Source organism: Acanthochromis polyacanthus, chromosome 4, assembly GCF_021347895.1.
Source record: "Acanthochromis polyacanthus isolate Apoly-LR-REF ecotype Palm Island chromosome 4, KAUST_Apoly_ChrSc, whole genome shotgun sequence".
NCBI classification, from domain to species: Eukaryota; Metazoa; Chordata; class Actinopteri; family Pomacentridae; genus Acanthochromis; species Acanthochromis polyacanthus.
Window position 1 is genome coordinate 17,831,768 of NC_067116.1, and position 27,325 is coordinate 17,859,092.

A 27,325-nucleotide genomic window follows, 5' to 3' on the forward strand; every position below is an offset into this window, starting at 1 on the left:
CAGCAACCTTGAAGGGAACTTTGGCACGGTGATATTTCATCATCGAGGCTGCTCTTGAGACAAACACACCTTTAGTAATAAAGCATCACTAAAGGAAATGGGAAAGGAGCCAAGGAAGCAGTGAGATCCATCAGCACAAGCCCTCACGTTAATTCATTATGCACAGGGGGAAGTGTTTAGCTGGAAAAACTGTGGAATTTGCAAACATTTGAGGTCAACTTTATCATTTGAACAACCACTTGATGAGTCCAGAGGTTAAATTAATAGCAGAATTTCATCATAAAGCATTAATGTACTGCCAGACTGTTGGTTGGCCTTCCTCAAAGGTAGTGCACATTGTGGCATGTATCAGACCGACACTTTATTCCCTCAGTGTGAGAGAGCAAATTAACAAGATTTAGGTATTTATTTGCTTTTTACAAATGCAATACTATGAAGTCATTGCTTCTTTTTAAAAGAAGCCTGACATCATGGCTTAGATTTGAGGTGCTACACTTAATGGACTGCTCATAGTACAATGTACCGGGAGAAATATGGAAATGATGCAAAAAGCTGGAGGGACACATTTCATAGATTGATTACTGTTGATTTTTGTATACAATATAGATCAAATTAATGGTAATTTAAGGGTAATAGCCCACTCTGTGTGTTTTCAATTGCACAAAAAGCAGTATTCATGTGAAATTGCTCAAATCCCAAACTCCTTTTCTGCTTTATGACACAGTGTCATGCTATGACAGCAGCACTGTAATTTTGACAGCCACGTCTGCGGCTCTGCACGTAACTCGACTGTTGTTGCATAGTTATGTTTATTTTTGCTGATGCGTGTTTTTGAACTGCTGAGCACACTCTTTTAAGACAACAGGGTCAGCCTATTAGCCGGCACTTCAGAGTGATGTTGAATGTGGAGATTATTGGATGGGACTTTGCAGGCTGTGTACAAACAAGAGTGTGGCTGAAGGGGGACTGCGTGCAGATAAGAGCAGTTTGGAGACACCAGAGTGTAATATGGAGCCGACTGGAGCTCCTGTGGGCCCAGTAGAGGAAAACATGAACTCAGGCTTGATAACACTAAAATGTACTTGGGTTTGTTCTTTTTTTTTCATTCTTTCTTACAATTGGAGCCAGCTCTTTGTTTCACTGTTCAGTGAGTTCTTAAGGTTAATCACATCATTGCCTGTGGAAAGGCAAATGTTTGTCCTGGTTTTTTGAGTGAAGGAGTTATTTGGATCCTCAGAGCAGCGTGTCCTGCCTGATCACTGCCTTAATTGAGCGGAGAAGGGATGTGTGAGGTTGAATTGAAAGAAAAGCTACTCTGCAGGAGTCTTGGATACTGTCTGAGTGTGTCAGTGTACACCTGTGTCTGTGTACATGTGATCAGCATCAGTGCACATCTGAATGTGGGCTGTCCTTCCCTTACACTGCATCATTCCACTTGAACAGCTGACCGGTCAACGACTCTCTCGGCAGGTGGCATGACGTCTTTCTCCTCAGGAGGCCTTTTAGCGTGCGGTATGCTTTTGTATATGTGCACATCTGTGTTATTTTGGTGTGCTTCCTTAACCACCAGTATGATGCTCAGAGTTGTACCTTCTGGCTTTCTGTCAGAAGAGTGCATGTATGCAGTAGAGAGTGCAACGTGAACTTCTTAAGGAATTGTCCTTTAGATGTGTAGATTTACTTTTCACTTGTCCAGACAAAAAGCACATTTTTCTGGGTTAAAAGGACATTAATTCACGTCTTTCTTGTGTTGTTTGCAAATGTAGAATACAGAGGAGCAAACAGTGAAAACCACGTAAATGGGATTCAGTTTATGAATTTTGTTGAAGTGGCTATACAGTAAATTGCTTTCACTTCAAAAAATCATTTTCATATTCATTTAGACACCAACAGACAATACTGAGTGACACTAATGAACCTTTCGCATTGTACGTGTTGTATTTTGTCATTCTTTTTATTTACACTTGAACCATTATTCCCCTGTGAATGACATTTCCATTTGATCCTGAAGTGCATACGCTTTGTATCGTCTGTTCTGCCTCCTGATGTTTAATATTAATGATTGAGGTATTACTCTGTGCATAGCTTACAGGAATGTGATAATTTAGTGGTATAGTTATATACAGCCATAGCTGTGCAGGCTATGGCTGTATACTTCCAGTTCTTTGTATTTGCAGAAATGGAGCTCATGCATGATGCGCTCTTCCACAATGACTGAACTTTATAAAACCGAATCAGATGAATATGGATCTTTATATATGATCAAAACAATTCAGATGCATAGTTCTGTGTTTCTTAGTACCAGGGCCGTAGCCAGGATTTTGGAATAGGTGAGGTCCATGATGCGCGAAAATTTTTCAATGTTTTTTAAAAATATTTATTTTTATATATATTTTTTAGGCTACAAGTCACACAAGATGTTTGTTGTTTAAATATCTTTTAATGATGTGAAATCAGCATTTTCCAAACAAAAATGTATATTTTTTCAAAAAAACAAATCAACTTTTTACATCAAAGGCTAGCTGAATCCTCCTGTGACCAGAGGCATCCCACCGTCGAAAGATATTCTCCCGGTTCACCTCCACTTTCTGACGCACATGCATCATCGCCAGGCCTGTCAGTCTGTCGTTGGACATGGTAGATCTAAGCCATGTCTTAAGTCTTCGCATGGCTGAGAATGACCTCTCACAGGCACAAGTCGTCACTGGAAAGGTTAGAAATATCTTCAACATACATTGTATGTTGTCTGATGAGCCAGGCGCTCATAAAAAATAAATAAATAAATAAATAAAAAGCGTCTGACGCGCTCTCCGCTGTGGATAAAAGTAATTAAACTCTTTGATCAGATGATCTGACAGGCCGAACTAGTGCCGAATTATCTAAAAAAAATATATTGTGGTCATCTTGGTGTAGATGGGCGGGGATGTGGTCTACAAAGTGCTAATAATAAAAACACTAGTTTTTGAACGGGGTTTGGCCCGCTGCCAAGCGCGTCACAGGGCGCATTTTCGGGTACGTGCGTCAGCTGATCAAACAGCTTTTCACCGCAACACGCACACAGGCACAAACAGAACACAAAGCCCATGGATGTTTACCACAATTTAAAATTTACAAGCACGTTTCATAGAGAGGTTTCAAGTTTTTATGAGTTTATGTTTTATTCAGTTGGGCATATTTGGCGAAAAAAAAAAAAAAAAACTCGGAAAAAATAGGTGAGGTCCGGACCTCGCTGACCTCATACCTGGCTACGGCCATGCTTAGTACACACGGTTGTGAATCTACATAGAACTTTATGGATATAGGCCCAGTTCTGCTGAGTTCCAGCCTAGTTAGATTATTTTGTTTAAGACTGTTTTCAGCACTCTCCTCTTCTCCTGTTAGCTATGTTTGTAGCTAAAACAATCCCAGAATCAGGGAGGCAAATTTGAAACAATTTCTTTAGCTGATAGTTTCCCATTTTAACAATCAATAAATGATTATTCATTTAATAAATGAAGTGGACATTTTTCCCATCCCATGTCAGCTACAAATTTGTATTAGGAGTTTGAAGAACACATTAACAGGTAAACACCACATTACTGGAATTCAGCAGCAAAAATATTGACTTCACATAAAATTATGGTTCAAGTTGCTATTGGCTAGACATAATCTGTATTAAACGGTGCCTACTGCTGATTTTATTGTGGAGCCTCGTATATTTATAATACAAAGACACATGCATGTTTCTATTTTTGAGAGAATACAAACTGATCCCCGTACAGAAACCTTGTTAAAAGCCTAACCCCAGCCTGAAGCTAGACCCTAACGCATCCCTGAATCTTTAAACCAAATCTCAACTCTCTCAACCACCCGTTAAAATTCAACACGGTGGTTTCACACTAAAATGTGTGCTCCTGAACATAGAGGGACATGACCCCCCCCCCCCCCCACACACACACACACACACACACACACACACACACACACACACACACACACACACACATATAAATCAGGGCTAATTGTAGCCTTTGAGCAGCAGACTAATCTGGTTAGAACACACTTGGCTAATTAACATAAGATGAACCAACCTCACTTGCCATTTGACCACCGGTACTTATACAGCGCACACTCACATAAAGAGAGAGAGAAAGACAAGGAGGCAAAACAGTACAATTACTTCTAATCCAGGGTCTGTGATGGAAATACTTTTATTTCTCCCCAGTGGGCCTCAGCAAGGATTTAACAGCCTCTCTGACTGCTACAATATCGCGCAGATTTACCTGCTGTTTCCTCTGCCGTAAAATGGCTTTTGGTTTCGTTCAGCGGTGTAGTGCTGGTTGAGGAGGTGCACCACTGCGGGGGAGGTAGGCACACTGCGATCACAGCCTCCAATATGTCAAAAGTAATTAGGCTGATCGGCGAGTACACCCTATTATGCGCAGAGAGGTGTGTGCTGTGTGCTGTTAATTAGACTGATGAGGAGATACACTCTAATAAGCCCAGCACAGACCATCAAATACATGCCTCCTTTTGTTCTGATTTCACTTCTTTTCTTTTTTAAACCGGGGCGCGTGTGCTGATATGTGCTGCTTTATTGAGCTATTTGCATGGATATGTGAAATAACGGAGCTTGAAGGACGACTGATTGGCAAATATTATTGCAATCAGTTACTAATTTCAGCATTTTTTTTCTATGTAAAATGCTAATTCCACCTGCTCTCCTTTTGGTTCGAGGTTGTTCAACATTTTCTTTCATTGTGAAAATATGATAAATACATAAAAGAAAGTCAAATGTATTTTTATTTTTTTTTAATATTTACAGTATTTGACCTGCACTGAGTCAGAATCCTCAAGTTGGAGGCAGGATATAAAAATCTGAAATGATAAATCACACTGGCCTCCCAAGGGTTTTGGATACAATGGTGCAATCAGTTTTCAATAAATGGATTAGCCAGCAAAGTCATTATGTAGTATATTAAATTGTTTGAGAGTGTGCTTCAGTGCTCCGTTTTGAAGCATAAAGATGGTGGGAGAGTGCCATTGTTCTGTTAAGAGTTTGCTGGAAGGTATAGCTTGTAAGACTACGTGAGCTATTCCAACATCTCCTCTGCCGACATTGTGGATTTCTCTATATTATCTTTTTTTCTTTTTAACCTCTTTCTTATTTACTCAAACTTCAAAGGCTTCAGAAGAGGCAAAATATGCAAGGTAGAAATAAACTGGGTCTGCATTCTGCTGCAGATCGTTTTTGAAAATCTTTGTTGACAACATGCCACTAAACGCACCGAAGCTACAAATTAGACAGTGACACTTGTCACCGTTTGACTAAGCTTTGGTCCAAGAATTTGATAGTCGACTACATTTTCGCGTGACAAGCATTTCATTTTTCCAAAACGACCTTCTCTCCCAGGGGAGAGCGGAAAAACTGGGTTCTGCTGTAATTAGGCTAGCTCGCTGACAAAAAAAGAAGCACCCAAGGTAGAGGGGGGGATGAAAGATTGGGAGGCAGAGTGAAGGAGAGGATGAAGGTAGGGAGGGTGTGAGGAGGAGGGGAGATAATGAGAAGCAGGGTGACAGTATGAAACAGTGCGAGAGGAGGAGAGCATGTCAAGAATCAAGGGGGGTTGTTTGCCTGCAGCCGCCTCATGGTGTGATTTCGTCGAATCTTCTCAACATGCTATATTACAAAGGGCTCTGTGTTAGGGTCTGTGTTTTCAGCTTGCCAGCTAACTTATGTTGGCTCGAGCGTCTTTGTGTGTCCGCTCGCTGCATTGTGTCACACACATCGGTTTAGTTAGCCCACAAGCAACACACAAGAGGTAAGAAACTCGTTTATGTACAAAACAATGTTTATTAAAAGTACACTAATGAGTGCACAGGCGTCATGTCGTAATAGACCTTGAATCACAAGAAAATATTTGAAGCAATGCAAAATTCATGTATTTGCTTCTCTCTGACAGCTGAAAGTAGCACAAAACACTTTGAATTGTTTGAATAATTTTACCTTCGGTTTGCTGTAATGAGCAAATGCAGATTTCTAAACGGGCCTGGAGAAGTAGAACATGGAGCAGATTAAAGACGAGATTTTCATTTGACTGGATATTTACCAGTGTAACAGTATATAGATAAAAGTAACTGTTTTTATTAACTTTACCATTCTGAATTTTCCTTTGTGATTTCTGTGCTTTTCCTACCATCTACTGTAGTTGCATCAACACACATGGACATGTTACTGTACATTAGTCATTTCCTAATTAAATTCCTCTCATTTTCCAATTTCCCAGCCTTCCAAGCTTTGCGTATAACCAGAGCCATGCTTAAAATAGTTCCTATAGCTGCTCACCTAACAGTTTTTCACCATTAGTGTGGCAGTAGGATCTATAACATGAAGACATATTAGCCTGGTACATGTTTTACTGTGCTTGTTTCCTCCTGGGTGTTTTGCTGTGAAGTGCTTTGTTCTCATATAGTATACTCCTTATGATTTCTCTGCATTTGTTGCGATCTAAGAGGATATTTTTAGCTTTACGCTACTGTGTCAGTGTGTCACTCAGGTGTGAATTAATCAGTGTGTTAGTTTGTTAGGTTCCTGAGTATCTGATGGTGTCGGTTCAGGTGGGGACGTGAAGTCATTAGTGGCACCTCAATCAGCGCACGCATTCCAATAATAGTCACTTGTTTGATTGCTATCACTGCCGCTGATTGATTCATATAGCCTTTATAATTATTACTTAATTAACGCTAACTGCCAGTGTCAGGCAGTAATGTTGCATGTGTTACATTACATTAATGTGATTACTTATTTCTGAAATGGAAGTGCAGCTTTAATGTGTTTAAAATCCTTTGTTATGGTGTGTTTAATTTTATAACAAGATGTCAATTATGCCTGTCAGACGCCACATTTTCTGAAAAATGGGCTGGGAAATTGAAGGGGTAAAATAGTCAGAAAGGAATGTCTGTCTTTAGAGGAAGTCCTGGTTTTGAAAAATTGTAGAACATACCTCCAGAGGTCCTACATATTGATTTGAGCCAATTTCCACACAGGCTGTGTTGTACTGTACAGACAGAAATGTGAAACGGATAGCTCCCATAGTACAGCTAACTGCTAGTTTTGCAGCTGAACATTGTTGGTTAACAACTGCCTCAGTTCCCTACATAAACGAAGAGCTGAAGTCGTCATGTTCAAGCTATCGCTAATAAACTAGCTTCAGTAACTTACTGCACACAAATGTCTGTGACTTATGTGTCATGGTGTTTGTTAAAAGCTGGCAAAGAACATTATTGAATACACCTATAAAACAAGACATTTAAATTTCATAGATTTGGGGGGAAACCATGTCCTGAAGCTGTTACTATCATGATACACAAGTCAGTAGGATTTTGTATAAAATTCTTCCCCTTAAGGTTTGGTTTATCAGGTTTGTCAGTTCGATATAGCTCCTGGAGTTTAGCCATTTCCATGGTTAACTATGAAATTTCTTCATTTGTTAACTGTTATAGCTGTTCCTAACTTACTTCTGTTGTTGACTGTTATTGTGGTTGCTTTGTTAGCTGTTTCCTTCTTTCTGCTCATGCTATTGCTGTTGTCTATCATCTGTTGTAGCGGTTGCTAACTGGTTTCTGCTTCTAACTGCTGATCCTCCTGTGAACTGCTCTCTATCTTTTTTCACACTGCTCTTGTTGCCAACCACTTTTAGTCATCTGTCATTGCTGTTGACGTCTCTACTGTTATCTGTTTTGTCAGTTTCCTCTTTAATATTTTTTAGGCCAGCAGGAATTATTGTAATTATATACCTAAAACATTATAGGATCTGCTATTTTCACAATACAGTGGGATTCCAGCAGAGTGTATGTATTGATGACACTGAATGACTGCGTGCTATTCCTCATCATTGCCTGTTATAATTAGGCAGCAGATCTTCTTTTAACATAACCGTTTTCAGCTAGGCATAGGTTAAAATAAAACCTGAATAGACTGGATTATCTTTGTCGCCTTTGTGTCATACCATTGTTGCTTTTGTGTATACAATATTACATATCCAGAGGCTTTGCTTATTTGGGCCTGCTTATCTCTTTTATCACAGGATATACAGAACCGAGGGAAACGCATTACAGAAATGGTGTGAAGTGGGGTTTTAGGAATATGAATGGCACACATCACAAAGCAGTGCAGTTGGCGTCTGAGCTGCCTATTAATTAAAATGTGTACCTGTCCTCTTCCTACTGCGCTCCCTCTTTTCACCTTTCTCCCTGTCTGTCTCTCTTTTTGTCTGACAGAGACAGTGATGGATACAAGGACAGCGACAGCTGAGCTTGGCTGGATATCGTTTCCTGCCAATGGAGTAAGAACAATGTGCAAAGGTGTACTGTGTGTGTGTGTGTGTGTGTATGTGCGTGTGTCTATGTATGTGTGTGTGTACCTTTGGGGAAAGCAGTCTGACTACACTTTAAAGTGGTCCATTAACGAGTCTGTCAAAATCTTAATTACAGGCACAAGGTGACACCAATTAACCACTATTGATGCAAAATGGAATGGATTCCAAAAGACCAGAGAGGTTCAGCACACACCAGTCCACAATGGACAATTTTTTTTTTTTTTTTTAAAAAGGAAATTAAAAAGAATACAATACAATAGGGTCTTCCACCCACTTTCTTGAACTGCTTGGCTTTTTAAATTCTGGCTTTTCAACTAGCCGGTCACAGTGGTGTGCTGTGTTTATTGTATGTGTGTGTGTGTGTGTGTCTTGGAGGTGAGTGGCGCTAATTGTGATGAATGGTTGTCCCTGTGCAACACAGAACAAGGTAGAGGAGAGAAAAGGAGAATAAGGGAGGAGGGAGGCAGGAAAAAGAGGGAGACAAAATGCTTGGGAGGAATAGAGAAAGTTTAATTTGTGTCAGGTCTTGGTAAACCCATTAATCATTTTAGCCTCTCCGCTCCCCTCTTGCACCCCCTGCCCCTTCCTCACACACATGCACTCTCTAGTGGGAGGAGGTGAGCGGCTATGATGAGAACCTCAACACCATCAGGACGTACCAGGTGTGCAACGTGTTCGAGCCCAGCCAGAATAACTGGCTCCTCACCACCTACATCGACCGGAGAGCAGCGCAACGCATCTACGTGGAGATCCGCTTCACTGTGCGCGATTGTGCCTCCATACCGAGTGTCCTGGGCTCCTGCAAAGAGACGTTCAACCTGTACTACCTGGAGACCGATCGGACCATGTCGGAAGGCATCAAAGGGGTGGAGTACTGGGCAAATGCTCCTTTTCTAAAGGTAACTGCCAAGAAATTAGATGTTTTCACAAGAGAAGGGAAGTGTGAGGGTTCACTGGCTCCAAGATTGTTGTCACGGTATAAATAGCATTTGAAAAATAACCCTGATGTTACTCCACACAAATACGTCAGTACCAATGAAAGTTATGGGCTTTTGTATCCATGAGCCTTATATATTGTCGCTATGTCAAAGCTGCCTACCATAGGCTTGAAATCTAAAATATTTCAGTATGTACAGGTCCAGAGAAAACGCGACACTAATCCAGAATTGATCAAGAATCCCTGAGTAGATGGCCCCACATGCTGATTTATTAAAAAATGTTCTACCAGCCTCAAGCTCAACCTTTCATCAGATATTAGAATTTTACGCTTATTGAGCGGGTGTGTTTTTCCCAGGGCTCGTTGGGATTCATAACTGACTTCTCTACTGAAAATGTCATCTCCATGGTCTCATGCATTTGTAATTTTTTCTGTGATTAGTTTTTTTAGTGTAGTTACACAGTTTGTGTTGATACGTTTAATTTGTCAGTTATTTTGGAGGTTAATTGGGGAAACTGCAAATTATGGCTGAAGATATGACAGCAATGTCACGGTTTGTAGTCACAAAATATTTATCCAGAATTTTAAAGCAGCTCTTATCTTTATTTAACAAATCTCACTTTTTATTTTTCCTTTGATGCACAGTGTGGGTCAGGAGATATCCATTTTACCCGTGTTGTACATCAAAGGGTTAAAGAAGCCTAGTGGTGACCTTGTTGTCATGTCTATATTGTGTGTTTTTTTTTTTCTTAATGCTGGAGACATCAGGAGTAAAATAAGCAGTCAGCACTATTGCTGAGAATGTGTACCTCGAAACCGTAGTGTACTGATAACCGTCTTAAAAACACAGATTCAGACTTTCAGGGACCAGAGGAAGCAATCCTGTTCGCTTTTTCATAATCATAGAATAATGACACAGGCTTTTCTGTCTGAATATTGCAATATCACAACTTGCCATTGTGCAGTATGGAGGAGTTTTATGGTGTTTGAGTAGTGCTGTAGTTGAGCTGAGCAACAGGAGGTGAGGAGGTGAGGGTGGAGAGAGAGGAAGGGACTATGTAGATGTGCAGATTAATGGTATAGAGATACATTAGATGCAGATGAGAAGAGTTTGGGGAAAGAAATTCTAAATATGTGACCTTGATACACAGATATGATATTTTCAAGGTTAACTTAACACCAAATAGGACTTAAAAGACACCTAGAAAAATGTTTGCTCTAATGTCTACTGTTTTTTCATTTTCTTTCTTTCTGCTTCTCTTCTCTCTCTGCTAGGTGGACACTATTGCAGCAGATGAAAGCTTTTCCCAGGTAGATTTTGGCGGCCGGCTAATGAAGGTGAACACAGAAGTTAGAAGTTTTGGGCCACTGTCCAAAGGCAGGGGCTTCCACTTGGCCTTCCAAGATCTGGGTGCTTGCATGTCCCTTCTGGCTGTCAGAGTGTTCTACAAGAAGTGCCCCAGTGTTGTGCGGAACTTTGCGTTCTTCCCAGAGGTATGAACCACATATCTGTGTTGATTTTTTTTTTTTTAAATTAAACTTTGGTGCAGCTGTTGGATGGACATTTAACCACAATTTTTGATGTTTCTTATTCTGTGCAGACACTGACGGGAGCAGAGTCCACCTCATTAGTCATCGCCAGAGGAAGCTGCATCCCAAATGCTGAGGAAGTCGATGTGCCCATAAAGCTCTACTGTAACGGAGATGGAGAGTGGATGGTGCCGATCGGCAGCTGCAGCTGCAAGGCGGGTTATGAGCCAGACAATGGCAATGTGTGCCGAGGTAAATCTGTATATTAACGAGGCCGCGCTGGTTCAAACTGAGCTCGTAAAAAATGAAGATGAAATGCAAACATCAGCAAACGCAGCGACGCTTCCGTGTCGACTTAATTAATTGTCTTTTTACAAATCTGCTCTGATGACCTTGCTACAGCCAACACTGTTGCATGCTGCACATAAATTTCATACCATTTTGTAGCAAAAGCTAACAAGCCACCATGACAGCAAATCAATATCCAGCAAACATGCTTTCAATATTCAGCCACATCAACCATGCTATGCCAGCAATCAATATCTCCGAAAGCATACCAGAGCAAACAGATCATTCTAATAGCTGAAACTGTGGAAATACGACTGCAATCGAAGAGATATCTGCAACCTTCTTTTGCATTATGTTTAGCCGTTTCAGATATAATATTTACTTTTTTTTTTTTTAAACAAACTGCTTGCATATCAGGAGTACACATTCTATATTTAAGTCCCGACCTATAAAACTGCGTGATACGTACCAGAAATAAATGCTGAGTAAATTCTGTCGAAAATGCAAATGCAACTCAGGGAGAACAAAGTATGTCATTTTTGGCAGCCTTAGCTGAATTATTACTTGCACGTATACATTTAATGGTGTATTTTTGCCCAAGGGCGCAGCACACGATGCTCCATATGTTAATATTTGCAGAGGCAGACTTGCGTGAACGTGGTGCAGAAATAGCTCCTCTTCCCTCAATGCTCCAAATATCTCTACCTCTTTTCCTTCCTTTTTATATCTGGCCTCCTTCCCCATTTCCTCCCCAAAGTAGTACCCATCATTTCTAATGCTCCCTGGAGAGTCTCATCCATTTTGTGTGTGTGTTTGACTGCGAGTGTGTGTGTGTGTGGGCGTGTGATGTATGTACATATGGTGAAATGATAAGTGAGGCCGCTTCATCCCATGTTAATTAGTTTAGCATGTTCCAGCCAGATTAGTCGACTGCAAATTAGTCCTGGACTGTCAGAGGGTATCGAAGAGATGGAGAGGGTATCTGGAAGGAAGGAAGGAAGAAAGAAAGAAAGAAAACTCTATCTACTCAAAAAGAAGAAGGAAAGAAAGAACTCTCTGGAGATATGGACTGGGAAGAAAGTTTATAAAAAGGAGACCAAACCAAGGACAGAAAGGTTAAAATCTGAGATAAAACAGATAAAGTGCACGGAAACTGATGAATAGTATTTTGCCTCTGGTGAAATCCATTGAGTGCACTGACTGAAATGTTAGTTTAGCCTTTGGTGTCAGTCGCTCTTTTTGCACAGAACAAAGTTTTTCATCATGTGGTGTTTGATTGGCTATGTAGCCGGTAAACCAGTCACGATTCATGGGGCACTGTGATTAAGTCTGACGGTATTACAGTCATGTAAATTGCAATTGCTGAAGGACTTAAGCTGGAATTTTGAATTCTGAAACCTTCCTAATCCATGCTGTATATTTCTACAACACAGAGAGCTTTTCATTGTTGCCCTTGATAAACAACACTAGAAACTTGGGCTGTGTGATGCGGCAAAACATTTCATCACAGCAGTTTTTGTTGAAATAAGTATTTATTGTTGAACTTTAAATTCACTGGAGCTTTAAATTCCATAGAAAATTCAGAATCTGAACAATCACTAAAAATGTTTTGGCCTGAAAACTGAATATATTTTTAATTTAAATAAATACATTTTAAAGAAAATAAGTCAAAGATGATGGGTAGAAATTGCCTGAGATTATGTAGTATCTTGGGTCAGTTACATTTATCAGATAAACTTGAGTTTTCTGTTTAAAAAGCAGCAACATGTATTAATGAGGAGGGAGATGCAGAATATGTTTTGCCATGGGAAAGTTTCTCTACTTGTTTCTGAGGATAAGTCTAAAAACTGGTGAAATTGTGCTCAGACGCTCAGGGTACATGACATTTGATCTTTTAGTCATGTTAACCTCGATCTGTGTGACACTGTTTCATCTTTTGGAGAATCTCCACACCGCTGACTTCTTTTTGTCGTGCTTATCTGTGCTGTCGTGTGCAGACCATAGACTGTAGATGGATATCAGCTCCAGGTCTGAAAAGTGAAGCCAATGTGAAAAGTGTGTTAAACCTGCATTCTTTTAATAGCCAACAGGGGGTGACGTCTCTGGTTACAAAAGGAAATCCTGTTGCATAGAAGTCTGTGAGAAAATGACCCTACTTCTCACTTGATTTATTACTTCAGATTGCCTGGTGGGTTTATGGTCTCGATCAGTAGTTTCAACTATTTTTCAGTACAGCATGACGGTCATTGTGTAAATTAAGGTCCTCATTTTTGAAGCGGTTTAAAAGTCGCAACATACCAAACTTAAAACTTCAAAATGGTTGCATACAACTGATGGGTGACGTCAATCTTTTATATGCAATCTATGGTGTAAGTACTTTTTTTATTTTTGCTCTCATCTAGCTGTCCAACATTTGATTACAAAATGTGGTGGAATTAGTTCCAGTAAAACTATCAAACCTGCTTAGCCTTAGTCTTGTGAAGTCCATTTCTAAAGGACTCCCATAGGTTTGGTCAGAAACAGCTTTTTTTTTTTTTCTATACTGAAATTGAATTATTAATATATTAGCAGGTTATATAACTGACCTATTTGTTATATTTAACTTCTTAAATGTTTTGCCCAGTGATATTTTTCTAAATTGTGATTGTTGTTAAGTAGTAAGTAAGTAGCTTAAATCTCACAGCCCGAGCAGAAAATCTGAGTCACACAAGCACAGTCTGGGCAGAATATTTTTTCTTCATCCAAAGGCACGACTCATTGGGATATTCTCAGATTGTGTGATGATGGTTTGAGTACACAAAGCAAAGACAGACTCCGTCAACATGACTTCACAGTTTCCGCGATGGCATGTCTGCATACACCTGCTTCATGCGCTGTATTCAAAGCTTTCGAGCTTTAACAGTGATTTAAGACGTTGTAGGACAGAGCTGGTACTGCCTGTCTTCTTCAGGCTGGCATCTTTTTGGTGTGCCCGTCTGCCAATCAGCTGATAACGACTTGGCAGGAAGCTGGACTCACTATTAGAACAGATGGTCGTCTTTTTGTGTGTGTTTTTGTATGTGTGTGTGTCAGGCCAGAGAGATGGTGTTTGTTTTGCACCAAATCAGCATATTGTGCAAACCATACGGCAAAACTGGCTCAACATCAAAGTGCTGTATGTGTGTGTGTGTGTGTGTGCGCATGTGTGTGATTGCGTGTTTAAAGTAAATATTCAAGACCCTTACTTCAAATGCACCACACTATAAACGTAAACCCTCCCAATGAATACACAAAAACTCCCCCTGCTGTGCACCCCAACAATGCGCCCAGAGATTTTCAAACCTGTGGGCTTTTAAATGCACTCACACAGACCTCTGCACACACTCATGCAACTTTTTAATAATTGATTAGTGAGCCTGTTTGCCAGCTTTAGACAATTGTCATCCACCTGCTCGCTGCGTGACTCCACACAGCTGGCAAAGGGCACCGAGGGAAACAGAGGACTAATCTCATTCTCTTTGTCCCTTTTTAACTCTTCTTGTTATTATTCCTCTACAGGTCAGCGTGCTTACTTTTCTATCTCTGCCATTCTTGCTTTTTCTTTTTGTACTTGTATTCAGAATGTTCCTTGAATGTTAGTCTCAGAATGGTAGAATTTAAGGGGAAACTATTTCTGAAACACAATAGCGATTTTAAAAAAAGACTGCTAATGCAAATGTATGCTCAAACACATTAGAATGAGATTTTTTTCTTTTTTTTTTATGTCAGTCGATGGTTATGAAATCATTTTTTGCCAAGCCAATATTTTGGGCTATTTTTCCTTCACAAGAGTGTGCAGAAACCCAAACAACACTCATTTACATATGTGGGGAAACTAGTTTGAAATCGTTGGACAGTTGGACACCTACAGAGAGAGATATAGAACTATAAAGCGAGGTATCTGGAGATAAGTAATAGAGACTTGTTGCCATGGTGACACGCCCCATGTGTACGAGCAAGGTTGTTGAATAAATGACCTTGACAAGCCAGATGTCTATCTGCTTATTCAAGACAGAACCGCACAGACACACAAAAGGAGGCGCTGACACTCCTGAAGACATGGCTTCAAAGAAAGGTAGATGTCTGGATGGAAAGAAGGCAACAGAAAAGGAGGCTGGCAGAGGCAAAGGCTGCTTTCACAGTTTGAAAGCGTGAGCAGGCATCGTGGTTTTCATGTTTCAAGTAGTATGCACACTTAAAGGACACGGGGCTCAATGGAATGTGCATACTACTTTGTTTTTAAACCACTTAAATCCAGTTGATGTAAAGGCTATCATTGCTTTTATCTCAACAGCCCTTCTCAGCTTTAGTCATCTTTGAAAGGACTGGGGTCATGTTTCTGCTTTTATTACAGCAGAATAATAACAAGAAGAGAGTGTGACCAAGATGCAGCGACTCTCCATAGCTGGAGTCAAACTGGGCACATTGCAGCTCGTGGTCCACATTAACCCCAAAGCTACAGCGACACCGAACTGCTTTTTACACTTAAAGCGTCAGTACGCTGAAACCAAAGAATTGGTTTCATCTGAAAACTCTCTCACCTCACTTTTCCCAACTCGGGGTTGGGGGGTGTGGCTCTGTTTCCGACAAATTGTGTAGCGATCAGCTTTCAGGTGGAAAAACCAGGAGGTGAGAAAGTAAGCAGAGTCAGAACTTCACTCAGGTTCTTTTTTAACTCTTTATTCAGATATTTCTCTCTCGCTCTCTCTCGCTCTCTCTCGCTTGCTTGTACATGACTAAATGCAGCACAATTAAAGCTGTCTCAGATTGTCCTAAAGTGTGTGCGGTTACATGCTTTTGTACAAACTCTCTATGAAGGACAGCTTGTCTCTCTGTCTTTGTGTGTGGTCCTTCAGAATAGCTATGTGCATATTGTACTAACTACTTCATTGTAGGCATACTGCATTCTTTAGATTAATTCTGAAATCTGGATTTATTGTTAATAGTTGTTGGTAACGACCTTCAATGTTTGACTTGCTCTTGTGGCTAGATTCAATCTTTCTGCAGTGGATTGGAAATTGTAATGAATGAGTGAAGGCTGCTAACAAATAGAGCTGCAGAACTAGTGGAACAGCAATCGCAGTCATGAATTTGGATTCCAACATTTAAATGAACATGAGTGACTGTGATATTGAATTTGGAAATGCTCCCTTCATGGAAAACAATGCCCATGGAGAGAAGTCTTTGCAGACAAAATCATGTGGGTAAATCTGATGTTTGAAAGTCTTATTTCACTCAAATTTTAATTTTTTGCTCACTGCATAAATTGAGCGGGGAGACTAGAGGCTTCTCTGTGCACAAGAAATAGCAGGAATGTGGAAGTGAAAGCGGTGATTTAAACGTGAAAGTTCAGGGAACTCAGGGAAAATGTCTCAACCAGTAACTGTGATAAATAATTATTATCCCAACATGATTCAAAGCATTGATGATGATAATCTTAGTCATGACATGTTCATTTGATTATTTTTTTTACATGTGAAGTGGCAATCCTCTTCCTGTCAGGATCATAGATCTAACAAATGTTATATTCTGAATAATCTGACCAGTATTTTCTTACTTCTCTGCTTGTTTGTCAAACTAACAGCTAAAACTCAAATGTGCTGATAATTTTGTGAAAGAAGGAAAAACAAAGGCGGCAGATTATCATATTTAAGAAGCTGAAATTAATGAATTTTGTTAACTTTTTTTTTGTTTAAAGTCACTCAAAAGATTAACCAACTACCAAATAGCTTCTAAATATTCATAAATTTAAAGATCATTTCAGTTCATCAGCTCCCTTACCTACATGGCCTTTGTGGTCTAGCAAAGACATCACCTTTGAAAAGAACTTCTGAAACGATTGTGCTAAAAAATCTATTTATCTCTGTTGTGTCACTGCTGTTGGATCTATTCTCAGCAGTTAAACAGATTTCCGTGATATAATTTGAGGCTAGTTCTGTATAAAACTGTTCACGCTCAATAGGAGACCTGTAATCTGATCTGAAATTTGCTTCAACGCTGAGATCTGAGTAGTTTTGTAAAGCTCTGTGTGCCCCTATTTTACTGCATATTGTGTTGCATGTGAGCCAAAGGACAGTTCCCTCCATTGTAAATCATGTTGGAACAAAAGCCTCAGCAAAACCAAGGAATAACAATATAACATTTCAGGGGAGGCAACACAATAGAACAGTGCTGCAGAAATGCAATGATATCGAGAGAGAATAATAAAAGCAGCAGTCTCGTTGCGTTTCCCTTCACCTTATCCTCCTCTTGTTCCCTATTCCGTTGGCTTTTCTTTTGTTTTCTTGAGTACCTTGTTGTTTGTTTCTGTCCTTGCTTTTACTTTTCTGACATTCCTTTTCACTCCTGACCCTTACACCTTTTGACATTTGATTAAGTGACACTCTGAGAATCTTAACTTGCTGCCGCTTTGTCTCATTTACTTCTGTCACTCGATTCGTGTTATCACTAAAAGCCTGCTCGTGCCGTCCTCTTCCGTCTTCCGCCATAAATCTGTGTTGCATTTGCATTTTGGTCTCACCGCTTCTGAAGTATCTCAGAGATAAACATTCATTACAGAGAAGGCAGGGAAACACGAAGAGTGCTAAAGATAAATCAAAACTGAGAAAAGGAAACATTAAAAAACTCATTTGGTTTGTGTCTGCCTTTTGGCAGAGCTTTCATTTTAGTCTTATTCCTCATTTCACACCTCTCTGTTTTCCTCTCCTGCCTTTTTTTTAATTATTTATTTTACTTGAAGTCATATTTCAGAATGTGTTTGCTCTCACAAAAAGCCACTTATGAAATCCCATGTGTGAATGAAAAACAGCCATCCTTCTGGAGCACAATGTGTTCTGACGTAACGTGACGTGTTTTGCTAAAGATGTTTGACCATGTCAAGATGTTACTTTTGATTTGTGAAGATGTTTTTTTTTTTTCTTCTTCAGATTCAAATGAGATGACCTTTTCCTTTCTGTTGCTTCTTTTTCATGCTTGACTCTCAAGGTTTAAAGCATGTTTGAGCTAACGCAGGCTTGTTGTCATCATCTGCAGCACTACTGCTAACGATATATGTGCGTAGTTTCTTCAAAGAGACTGTAAAACGATGCTTTTGGTCGATGACATCATGTTCAGGCAGAGGTTGAGCTTTGTTGCAATTAAAAATGCATGTCCAAAATTAAATATGCAGCAGTGCTTTTGCCAGACCAGCTGGAAAAAGGGGGCTGATGCATGCATCTGTGGCATCAGAGCCCTACTGGTTTTGGATAATAATAATATTAATAATGCAGAGAAAGGGTTTGTGTGAATGACCGGTTTTAATGGAGCTTACTAATGGTAATAAGTATAAACTTTAAATGGTCTTATAATCATTTGGGAAGCTTTATTAACTTTATATAGCCTGTAATTGTCGAGGTTTTCAATCTTTCAAGCTGTAGTAGTGATTCCACTCTTTGAACTGCAAAATCATTCATGACATCAGATAGCTGTGTCTGAAAACTTGGAAGTTAAATGCAAATGATCCGATGAATGAAACTAGAAGGGCTCAGGCACGTCCGATTACTTTAGTCACGTTTCAGCTGACCTGTGGTGCTTCGATCGCTTGTTTACTCTATGAAATGTAAGAATACTGTAAATAATTAGGGTTAGTGCTGATTATGTTCTCCAATGTCTTATTTTGTCCACAACCCAAAGATGTTCATAAACTACCCAAACTAGTTGATCAACTGGCAAAATAGTTGCAGATTAATTTAACATCTAATGACTAATGAGTAAACTGATCAACTGTTGTAGTTCTACTGTGCTGCAACGGGGCATTTAAAGTCAGGGTAGGCAGAAATCTAGAAAAGGCAAAAACTGTATTCTGCCCTTCTGCACGCCTCCTTCTTTCAAAGCATAAATAGAGCATGAACTTGAATTTGCCACAACTACAGCAGGGAGCCCTTGGCTACAGTTACCCAAAGGCTAAACTATTACCAACATCCAATAGGGTTAGGATTAGCTCAACCACCACAGCACCTCTGGGTGGTACAGGAACAGCAAGCTGCATATCCATGAGTAGGGTTTGCAAATAATAACTCATGTCTTATTGCATTTATTATCAGATTCTCTATATAAGTACATTTGAATTTTTCATTTTTTCTGCAGTATAGGCAGTTGTAAAGTTGAAAAGTAACTTATACTGCAGGATTTCTCACAGTGGATTCATTGATATTTGCAGATCAGCCTGTAGAACAACGTCCTGTCTCTGAAGACACAATACATACATTTATAATACATTTACCTCTACCTGTCAGACCACTTGAATTACAATCTTCTATAAGGTAATTAATTCACAATTCTGCCAACTCCAGCTTTAATCTGCTGAGAGGGAGAACCTTCATGTAACTTGCAGGAAACCGTGAAACAACAGAAGAAGCATCCAGTCCAAACTGATTCTCACTCCTATTACTATGCGTGTCGTATCCCAGGTGAACCTCAGTATAAAATAATGAAACTGCATGTATGCAAGCTGAATAAGAAGAATGTTTTATACGCTGAGCACGACTCGTCCCTGGATAAATAAAAGTTGGATAAAGGGGAGATCATCCTTAAGAACTCATATGTGTTTCATGTCATAATTCAGTTAATATTTATGGAGTAGAGCAAACTCTGACCTAGATAAAGGAGTTGGAGAAACAAAATACAATTCAGATTGCAGATAATCAGTGCAGCACTGATTTGGTGTGATCGTACAGAAAATGTTTTTGTTTATCTTGTCGAAACAAGACAATGTGCTGCTATCCCCACAAAATCCCCCTCTGTGCTGTGTCAACCTTATAGTAGTAATAATAACTCTACTGGCACGTCAGCTTTCTAAAACAAAGTTTACCAAATGTCCAATAATCAAAGCAAACAAAAGGCCCGGACACGTGATTCAAACTGAGACAACTATAGCTCAAAACTTGTTGTGTTTCATTTATGTTCAGGAGGCAGAGTTATGTGCTGTTTTTTATGCGTTTTTTCCTTTTCTCCTGCTTCACAGCTTGCCCTCAGGGCACCTTTAAGTCGTCTCAGGGGGCAGGATTATGTCAGCAATGTCCGCTCTACAGTCTCTCCACCATCGAAGCTGCCACCCTCTGTGGTTGTCGGAATGGCTATTACCGTGGAGACATGGACAGACCAGAGGACATGTGCACCAGTGAGTCAGACTCTCTCTTTCAAACACACCAACTACATGGTCAATACACCTTTAGGCAATGTATCTGAGTCTCAGGATGACCAATACTGAGTCATGAATCCAGATTTTTGGCTGAACTGCAGTTGCCAATAGCTGACATATTACAGCACATCAGTGGTTGACAGACCAATATTTCATAATTAAATTAAAAGCCTACGTGTGCTTTGATTTATCATTCCACACCTAATTTTATGCATCTCATTCAGGCTGCTGCAACATTCCCGTCCTTGTTAGGGGATTTGGGGAGCAGTAAGTAATAATGCTGCCACATTCCTCAGGCTTTCCACTGAAGTGAATATGTGTTTAGTGTGTTGAAGAGGCTATATTGCTATGCAAGACGAGGCACAGAGTTTGAAAAACACAGCCTCTCAGTTCCACAGAGAGATGGTGGAAGTAGGTTGAGACATGAATCATTTTGGACTGTATGTAGTTAGTCTCAAACTCTGGAGCGGTGTGTGTGTTTGGACTGTGTGTGTAGTCAGACGTGTGCGTTTGTGCACGTCCTGGTGACCTGGATACAACTTCATGTTTTTTGGGGGCTAAAAAAGCTCTGGTTCATTCATATTCTGGCCTTCATTTTACTGTTACACCTTCATGAATGAATTTGCAACATTCTGCTAGAAAAACATAAAAAGGTAACTGTGGAGTTTTGTATATAAGAAATGTTGACAGTAAAAATACACCTATACCAGGGTTTTTTGAGAAGATCTCTGTGTAGACTAAAACAGGCTAAAATAGTTGGCCCAGAAACATATGACTTAGTTCCCTTTTGCACCTGTAGTTTGGTTTAGTTTGTCCATAACTGCAAGAATAAAGGATGCTGCTTCTTTAGTTCTGCTCCAGTTCTTCTTCACACTTGTTTTAAGACTCACAAAGAGTTATAAACATGACATGAACATCGTAGACTGGACAGCTCTTTAGTGGTCACACTGCAGTGCTACATAGAGCTATATGAGGAAATCTAATTCCATTGATGGACAGCAACTTTTACTGCACCTAATGTTTTTTTTCCTCATGTCACACAGAGCTTATCCAGAACATGCTGCTAATGAGCTTTATTGCTCCAGACTGCAGCTGAGCTTCGTATGGTATAAACACTGAAAGAAAGGCAGAAACAACAAAGAAGTTGTTTTCTACTTTAATATTAAAGCTGCTGTCCGGAGTTTCCGTTTGTTTTCAATTTATGTATCATTTTTTAACAAAGCTTAAATGTGTTAGTCTAGTTCGATACTATAATATAAAGTTAGTATAACGCGATATGAAAATTTATTTCTGAGCTCCGCCTTCCTCTCATAGACCCCCATGTTATTCCAAAAAGCGTCGGTTGCTGCCGACCAATCAAGTTCGAGCTTCAGCTTTGTCATGCTGTCAATCAATGGTTACGCGCACAGCAAGCAAGCCCATGCAGAGATGGGCGAGCTACGCACTACGCAACCGCGCGCACATTTGTGTTGCTTGTGGAGGAGAGAGCATCAGGGATCAGCAACTTCCAGAAAAGTTACCAATCCCACGGCTTGTCAGGCCAAGAGACTGCAGGACGTTTTTTGGCTCGGGGTGCTCGCGTCGCTCCCCGACCACGGCCTCCATAGCCCGCCTGACGGCTTCGTTTAGTTGCCCGACCTCTGGAGGAAGATGTTGGGGCGTCTGGGACATACTCTTGCATGACTCGTCAGAGGAGTCATGCAATTCTGAACTCTAGATAGAAATAAATAAACAATGTAACACATATACACGCGTAAATGCACTGAGTTTGATAAACAACGTCATCGAGAGGGATACACGAGTGTAATCACATATTGAAACTTTACTCGTTCGTCCTAGCAGATTCATGTTATTTTGGTATTAGGACAAGTTAGACTCAATACAGCATTCTAACGTAATTCCTTTATTATTTACTAAATGTACTAAATGTAGAAGAGTGGAAAACAGCAAAACAGGCAAGATGCTGCAGGACTCCGGGCACTCCTCAGGTACTGCGCGCGTGCACAAATAAAGGGGCGAAATCAGAGGGAGGGTGGGACCAACAGTGTTTTGGGAGACGCTGCGATTCAAACTACGGACAGCAGCTTTAAGGAGCAATAGTTGGGTCAATATATAATGGCGTGACTTTTTGTCACATAGTTGACATTTTTGCTGTTTTCAGGCTTAAAATCATCATAGCCACCTATAACCAAACACCACATGACATTTTTAGACAAAAAAAAAATCTAAATATCATATAAACAATTGAATAAAATTGAAATTTAAAGTTATTTAAAAGATATTGTGGTAAACCGGTTGACATGCGATAAATCCACACTACTTTATACTAAATAACTCAGAGAGCCTTGGAGTCTTGCCAGTCTGTTCTTCAGGAGGAAATGACATCATGTGGAGCAGGTCATGTGATCTGGAATTAACACACTTCCTTGAGAGGTGTTTTTCTAATGAGTAACTCAGTGATTTCTCTGACACAGATACAATTTGTCATTTTCCATATAAAGTTTGATATGTTGCCAAAAAAAGAAATACCTGTCGTGATTATCTCAATTTAATAAAAGGAACACAGTCTAAATGGTTTTTGAATGAGCTCATTTTATTTCTGCTTAGTTAATTAGAAGGTGGTTGTTATTAAATTGAGACAGTTATTTAGTTGACATTTTAGCAATATCCAGTCATTTTTTATTAACAAATGATTGTTTCCATCGTAAATATTATGGAATTTGTAAAAACATGATAATGAACATAAAAACATTACTTTTTCCTTTACTTTTAATAAAAATGTACGCAAGATATATCCCATGGACTTCAAAAATCTCTCAATTATATATTGACCCGGCTACCATTTGGCAGCTATACGTTTCACAGCTTCTAAATCAATGATTCCTTTTGTGGAAGCTTCTTGATTACAGTGGAAAGGAAAAACTTGAGGAAGAAACCTCTGGCAGAACAAGGTTTAGGGAGGGCCAGCTGAGGTTAGGGTAAAGGGTAGAGAAAACAGGACAAACAACATATAAGAGAGCAATGAACAAGTTGTGATATTGTAGTAAGCCAGCTTCACATATGTAAACTGGAAACTTGATGATTTCCCTTTGTATTAATAGCTACATTCAGAACTGCTAGCGCGTTATTGCTATAACCAGATTAGCTTGAGTAAGTGTAGCCTAACATCACTGCTGTGTTTGAACCTACCTGCTAATCAGTGTCCTATGGTTGGTGCAGTTGTTTAGTCTGAATTTTAGCTTGATTGATAGCCTCCTCATTAGCTTATGTAAAATCAACCAGATATCTGAGTTTAACCAAACAAAACCGAACAGGTTAGCTGCTGCAATATCTGGACTAAAAGTTGTTGTAGCATATTACAAAGAGAGCATCAGAGTGGAAATTTAAAAAAAGATTTTGCCACAATCGTTATGGAACAGTTGATGGGGTTACCGTATTCTGACAGCTGAGAAAGCACATGAAAAGCCTCACCTCAACAGCAGTAACACCCTCTCAAATTGATGCTGATGGAAGAAAAATCAACTTTCCCAGTGAAAAGGTGTCAGGTGTCAACCTACTCAGCCTACACAGCTCTGTGAATTACCTTGGCAATTTCAATTCAAGGACAAAAACAAATTGAGTTGCAAGCTCTTTCAAACACAACACAATGAAAAAGAAGAGTGAAAACTTTGAAAACAGTGGGATAGAAGTGTAATATAGGAGGGAGCTTCCATTTATTTGTATTTGGCACCAGCTCAATCAGATATAAAAATCAGATCAGTGAAATGGAAGAGTGAGCGCGCAGTGTGTGGATAGTTGCCTGACAGAAAATCATTCCCTCAGCATGCCTCATGGGCTACATAGGTACGGAGGAGGTATGTGTGTACAGCATCCATGTGTGGGTTTTTTGTAGTGTATTTTTGCGTATAGGTCAGATTAATATTGTGTAAGTCGCTTACAAAACTGTGAAAAACTCACAGGGTGGCTTGAACTGAAGCACAGATTGTGTCTCTGAGTCTTTTGGGTTGGTGTTTGTTATTGCAGCAGCAAAACTGGAATTGTAAAATGTGATTATTGCCTTTTCGCTTTTTTTTTTTTTTTTTTTTTTTTTTTTGCATTTGAATGTGTGCTTGCTGTGAACTCTGTGAGTGTCTGACAGTTTAAACAAATTTGTATTTGTGCTATTTAGATAAAAAGCAAGATGGAGTGAATATCTGTGTCAGCACACTGCATGTGCCTGTGTGTGCATAATTATGAATGCACAGACGGGTCCTCTCCCTCTCGCTCTCTCTGTAGAAATGTTTATAAGATGATGCTACTTAGATTTTCAGCCCCCTACTGATCGTTAGCACTTTGATTCTGGCTGTCTCTGAGTGTCTGTTTGAGAAACACACACATACACATATTCCACAGGGCCATCTCAGTCGTGTCTTATGACTCTGTGATTTAGCATATGCCAAGGTTGACTATCCATTTCATCTCAGCTGCTCTTGTTCCGCGCATGTGTCACAGTGCCTGTGATGTTTGTGAGCAGTCAAGGAGAAGTGCCCCCGCTAGGTTAAGCGTTGTGAAAAATCTGGCAGTGCACTAAAGACCCACTTTAACACCCTAAAAACCCCGAGCTGCTCCTCAGATCAAAGAGAGAACCAGTGACAAAGAAACCGACTACAAAGAGACACTGATTCTCTGGGTCACTTTTGACAGCGACAGTGTTGACTGAGGCCCAGATTCCTTCTATACTGGTAGGTGACTGCATTTGTCAACTTACCATGTAGGCAGCACTAAAATGACAGTTTTTTTTTTTAAGTCCTAAAGCCTCTAATATCATATGAGTTGATACCAGTAAAGTTAAACTATCATCGTTATATTCACTGGTCTGTGAGAAGAAAAGTCATGCCTTTAATCTAAGATTTGTTGATTCTTCATTTGCTCTGTGGCCAAGAGTGTATTACATGGCAATGCTTTACTTCTGGATATAAATTAAAGATTTCTCAGATACCAAAGATTGAATAGGACAAGATTTTATCTCTGTTGCAGATCGTCTGTGCGTAAGAATTATTCAGCTTCTTGGTTTTTATGTACAGAATACAACAGAAATGAGAACACTCCTGTTCAATACCATTTAAATGTCAGATAATTTTAACAAGTAGAGTATTTGCTCTGATTATTAATCAAATACAAATACAAAATACAGACTATATTAAGAAAACAGACCCCAAAGTAGAATCTCAGTGCAACAAAACTATGTAATTGAGTATGGATCCAATGGAAAAGAATTGCCAGAGGGTATAATAAAAAATCTGACTCTGAGACTTAACAAAGATGAAAAAGGATGCAGGATCAGTGACCAATTACAAGTCAGCTGATTAGCACAGTTGCAGCAGTAGACAGGAGGTGTAGAATGAGTAGTAGCACCGCTAATCAGTCTCACTGGTTGTCCCTCATAAAAACGCCATGGACAGTGCGGTACTTTGACAATCCAGCTCTGAAAAACCTTTTTGTGCTTCAGATTTTGCACGGCAATTATCAGTGAAAATCCATGTTTCTGTGACAGCTCAGACACTCTGAAGTATGTTGCATAATGCCAACCTTTATGGAAGATGCTCACAAACAGAACCCTTACTTGCTCTTTGGCACAAAACTACAAGATGAGACTTTGCTCTGGAGCATCAAAAGAAGCCTGGTGGTTATTGGGAGCCCATTCTTCCGTCAGATGTGACCTGCATAAATCAGCTCAACTTCGATGGAGTCCAGTCTGTTTGTACCTGGCCAGGACCACCACAGTGAATACATAATCCCAACACTGAAGCACAGAGGTGGGAGTGTGAAGATATGCGGCTGCATGAGAACAAAAGGTGTTGAGGAGATGACATTTATAGATGGCACCATGAATATCTGTGGATACACCAAAATACTGGCTGACAACAGCCTGCGGAAGCTTGGCAGAAGAAGAATATTCCAGCAAGATAGCGATCCAGAACACAATGCCAAAATCACACAAGAATTTCTGAAGAAGACAAAGTGAAGTATGTCGCTTGACTTGAACGCAGTGGAACACCTTTGGGGTATTTTAGGAAAGAGAAAGGCAAAGCAACACAATCCCCCCCAGCAAAGAGCAGCTTAAAGACTGGCAAAACATGTCTCCAGAAATTTGTGCAACTCTGGTATCCTCTCCAAAGAGAAGGATTGAGTGCATCTGTCATCAAAAATAAAGCTGGGCATAGAAAAAATATTTGCATCTAAGTCTTAAATAATGAAAAGTATGCTGTCTTTTGTTGCATTAAGTCCCTGCTGTGAGACCTGTATTTTTCATATAGTAAATCTAAACTTAACTGTTGCTTTTTGATTTTACACCAGACAAAAAGCCTCTTACTGTGTAATTTAAATGTAACTCATTTAATTCAAAATGATGCAATTTTGAATCTTTTGGCATTTGGTTGTTATTGTTCAAGGGTGTATTCATTACAGCTGGATACTGTAAAATCGGACTGTAACCAGTGATTATTTTATTATTACGTAATCTGTCAGTTGTTTGTTTGCAATTATTTGTTTAATCTGAATGTGAAAAATGATTGTTATATTTTAGCAAAGGCCGAAAAGCTTCAGTGTACCGCCGGCGGTACACCTACTAATTTGCATAGGAATTTCAAGAATGTCCGACGGGTGCAAACGCGATTATACAAACACTATACACCGATGGAAAGCTTAGATTCTCATGAATCCGCCGGTATAAACCACTTTCAGATGCGATTACCACAGCGGGTGAGAAAAACACATTTGTCCGACAAAAACAAATATTCATCCATCCGTTCTCTATACACGGCTTCAACGCACACAGCGCGACTCACATTTCCGGGTTTATTATTACACACACAAAAAAAGATTCCACAAAAAACGGCCATAATCCAACCTTTTACATCCAGATGACACAAGCCAGTAAACTATTTTGTCCAAAACATGTCCTGAAGTCGTATAAAATCCCCGAATCGGTCGTTTTCAAGGAAATGCACCTCCCGATGCACGTCCAATATTCCCCGT

At 39.8% G+C, this 27,325-nt stretch overlaps 1 protein-coding gene across 1 annotated transcript in view; it reads left to right on the plus strand.

The window, feature by feature from the left end:
• The window catches only part of LOC110966046 (ephrin type-B receptor 1-like), a 119,094-nt gene that overhangs the window by 36,461 nt on the left and 55,308 nt on the right, over positions 1–27,325 (plus strand). Inside the window, exons 2-6 of the mRNA XM_051946972.1 lie at positions 8,260–8,324; positions 8,966–9,256; positions 10,570–10,788; positions 10,896–11,076; positions 20,132–20,287. Of these exons, the coding sequence (XP_051802932.1) occupies positions 8,260–8,324; positions 8,966–9,256; positions 10,570–10,788; positions 10,896–11,076; positions 20,132–20,287 (912 nt within the window). The remainder of the gene's footprint in view (positions 1–8,259; positions 8,325–8,965; positions 9,257–10,569; positions 10,789–10,895; positions 11,077–20,131; positions 20,288–27,325) is intronic.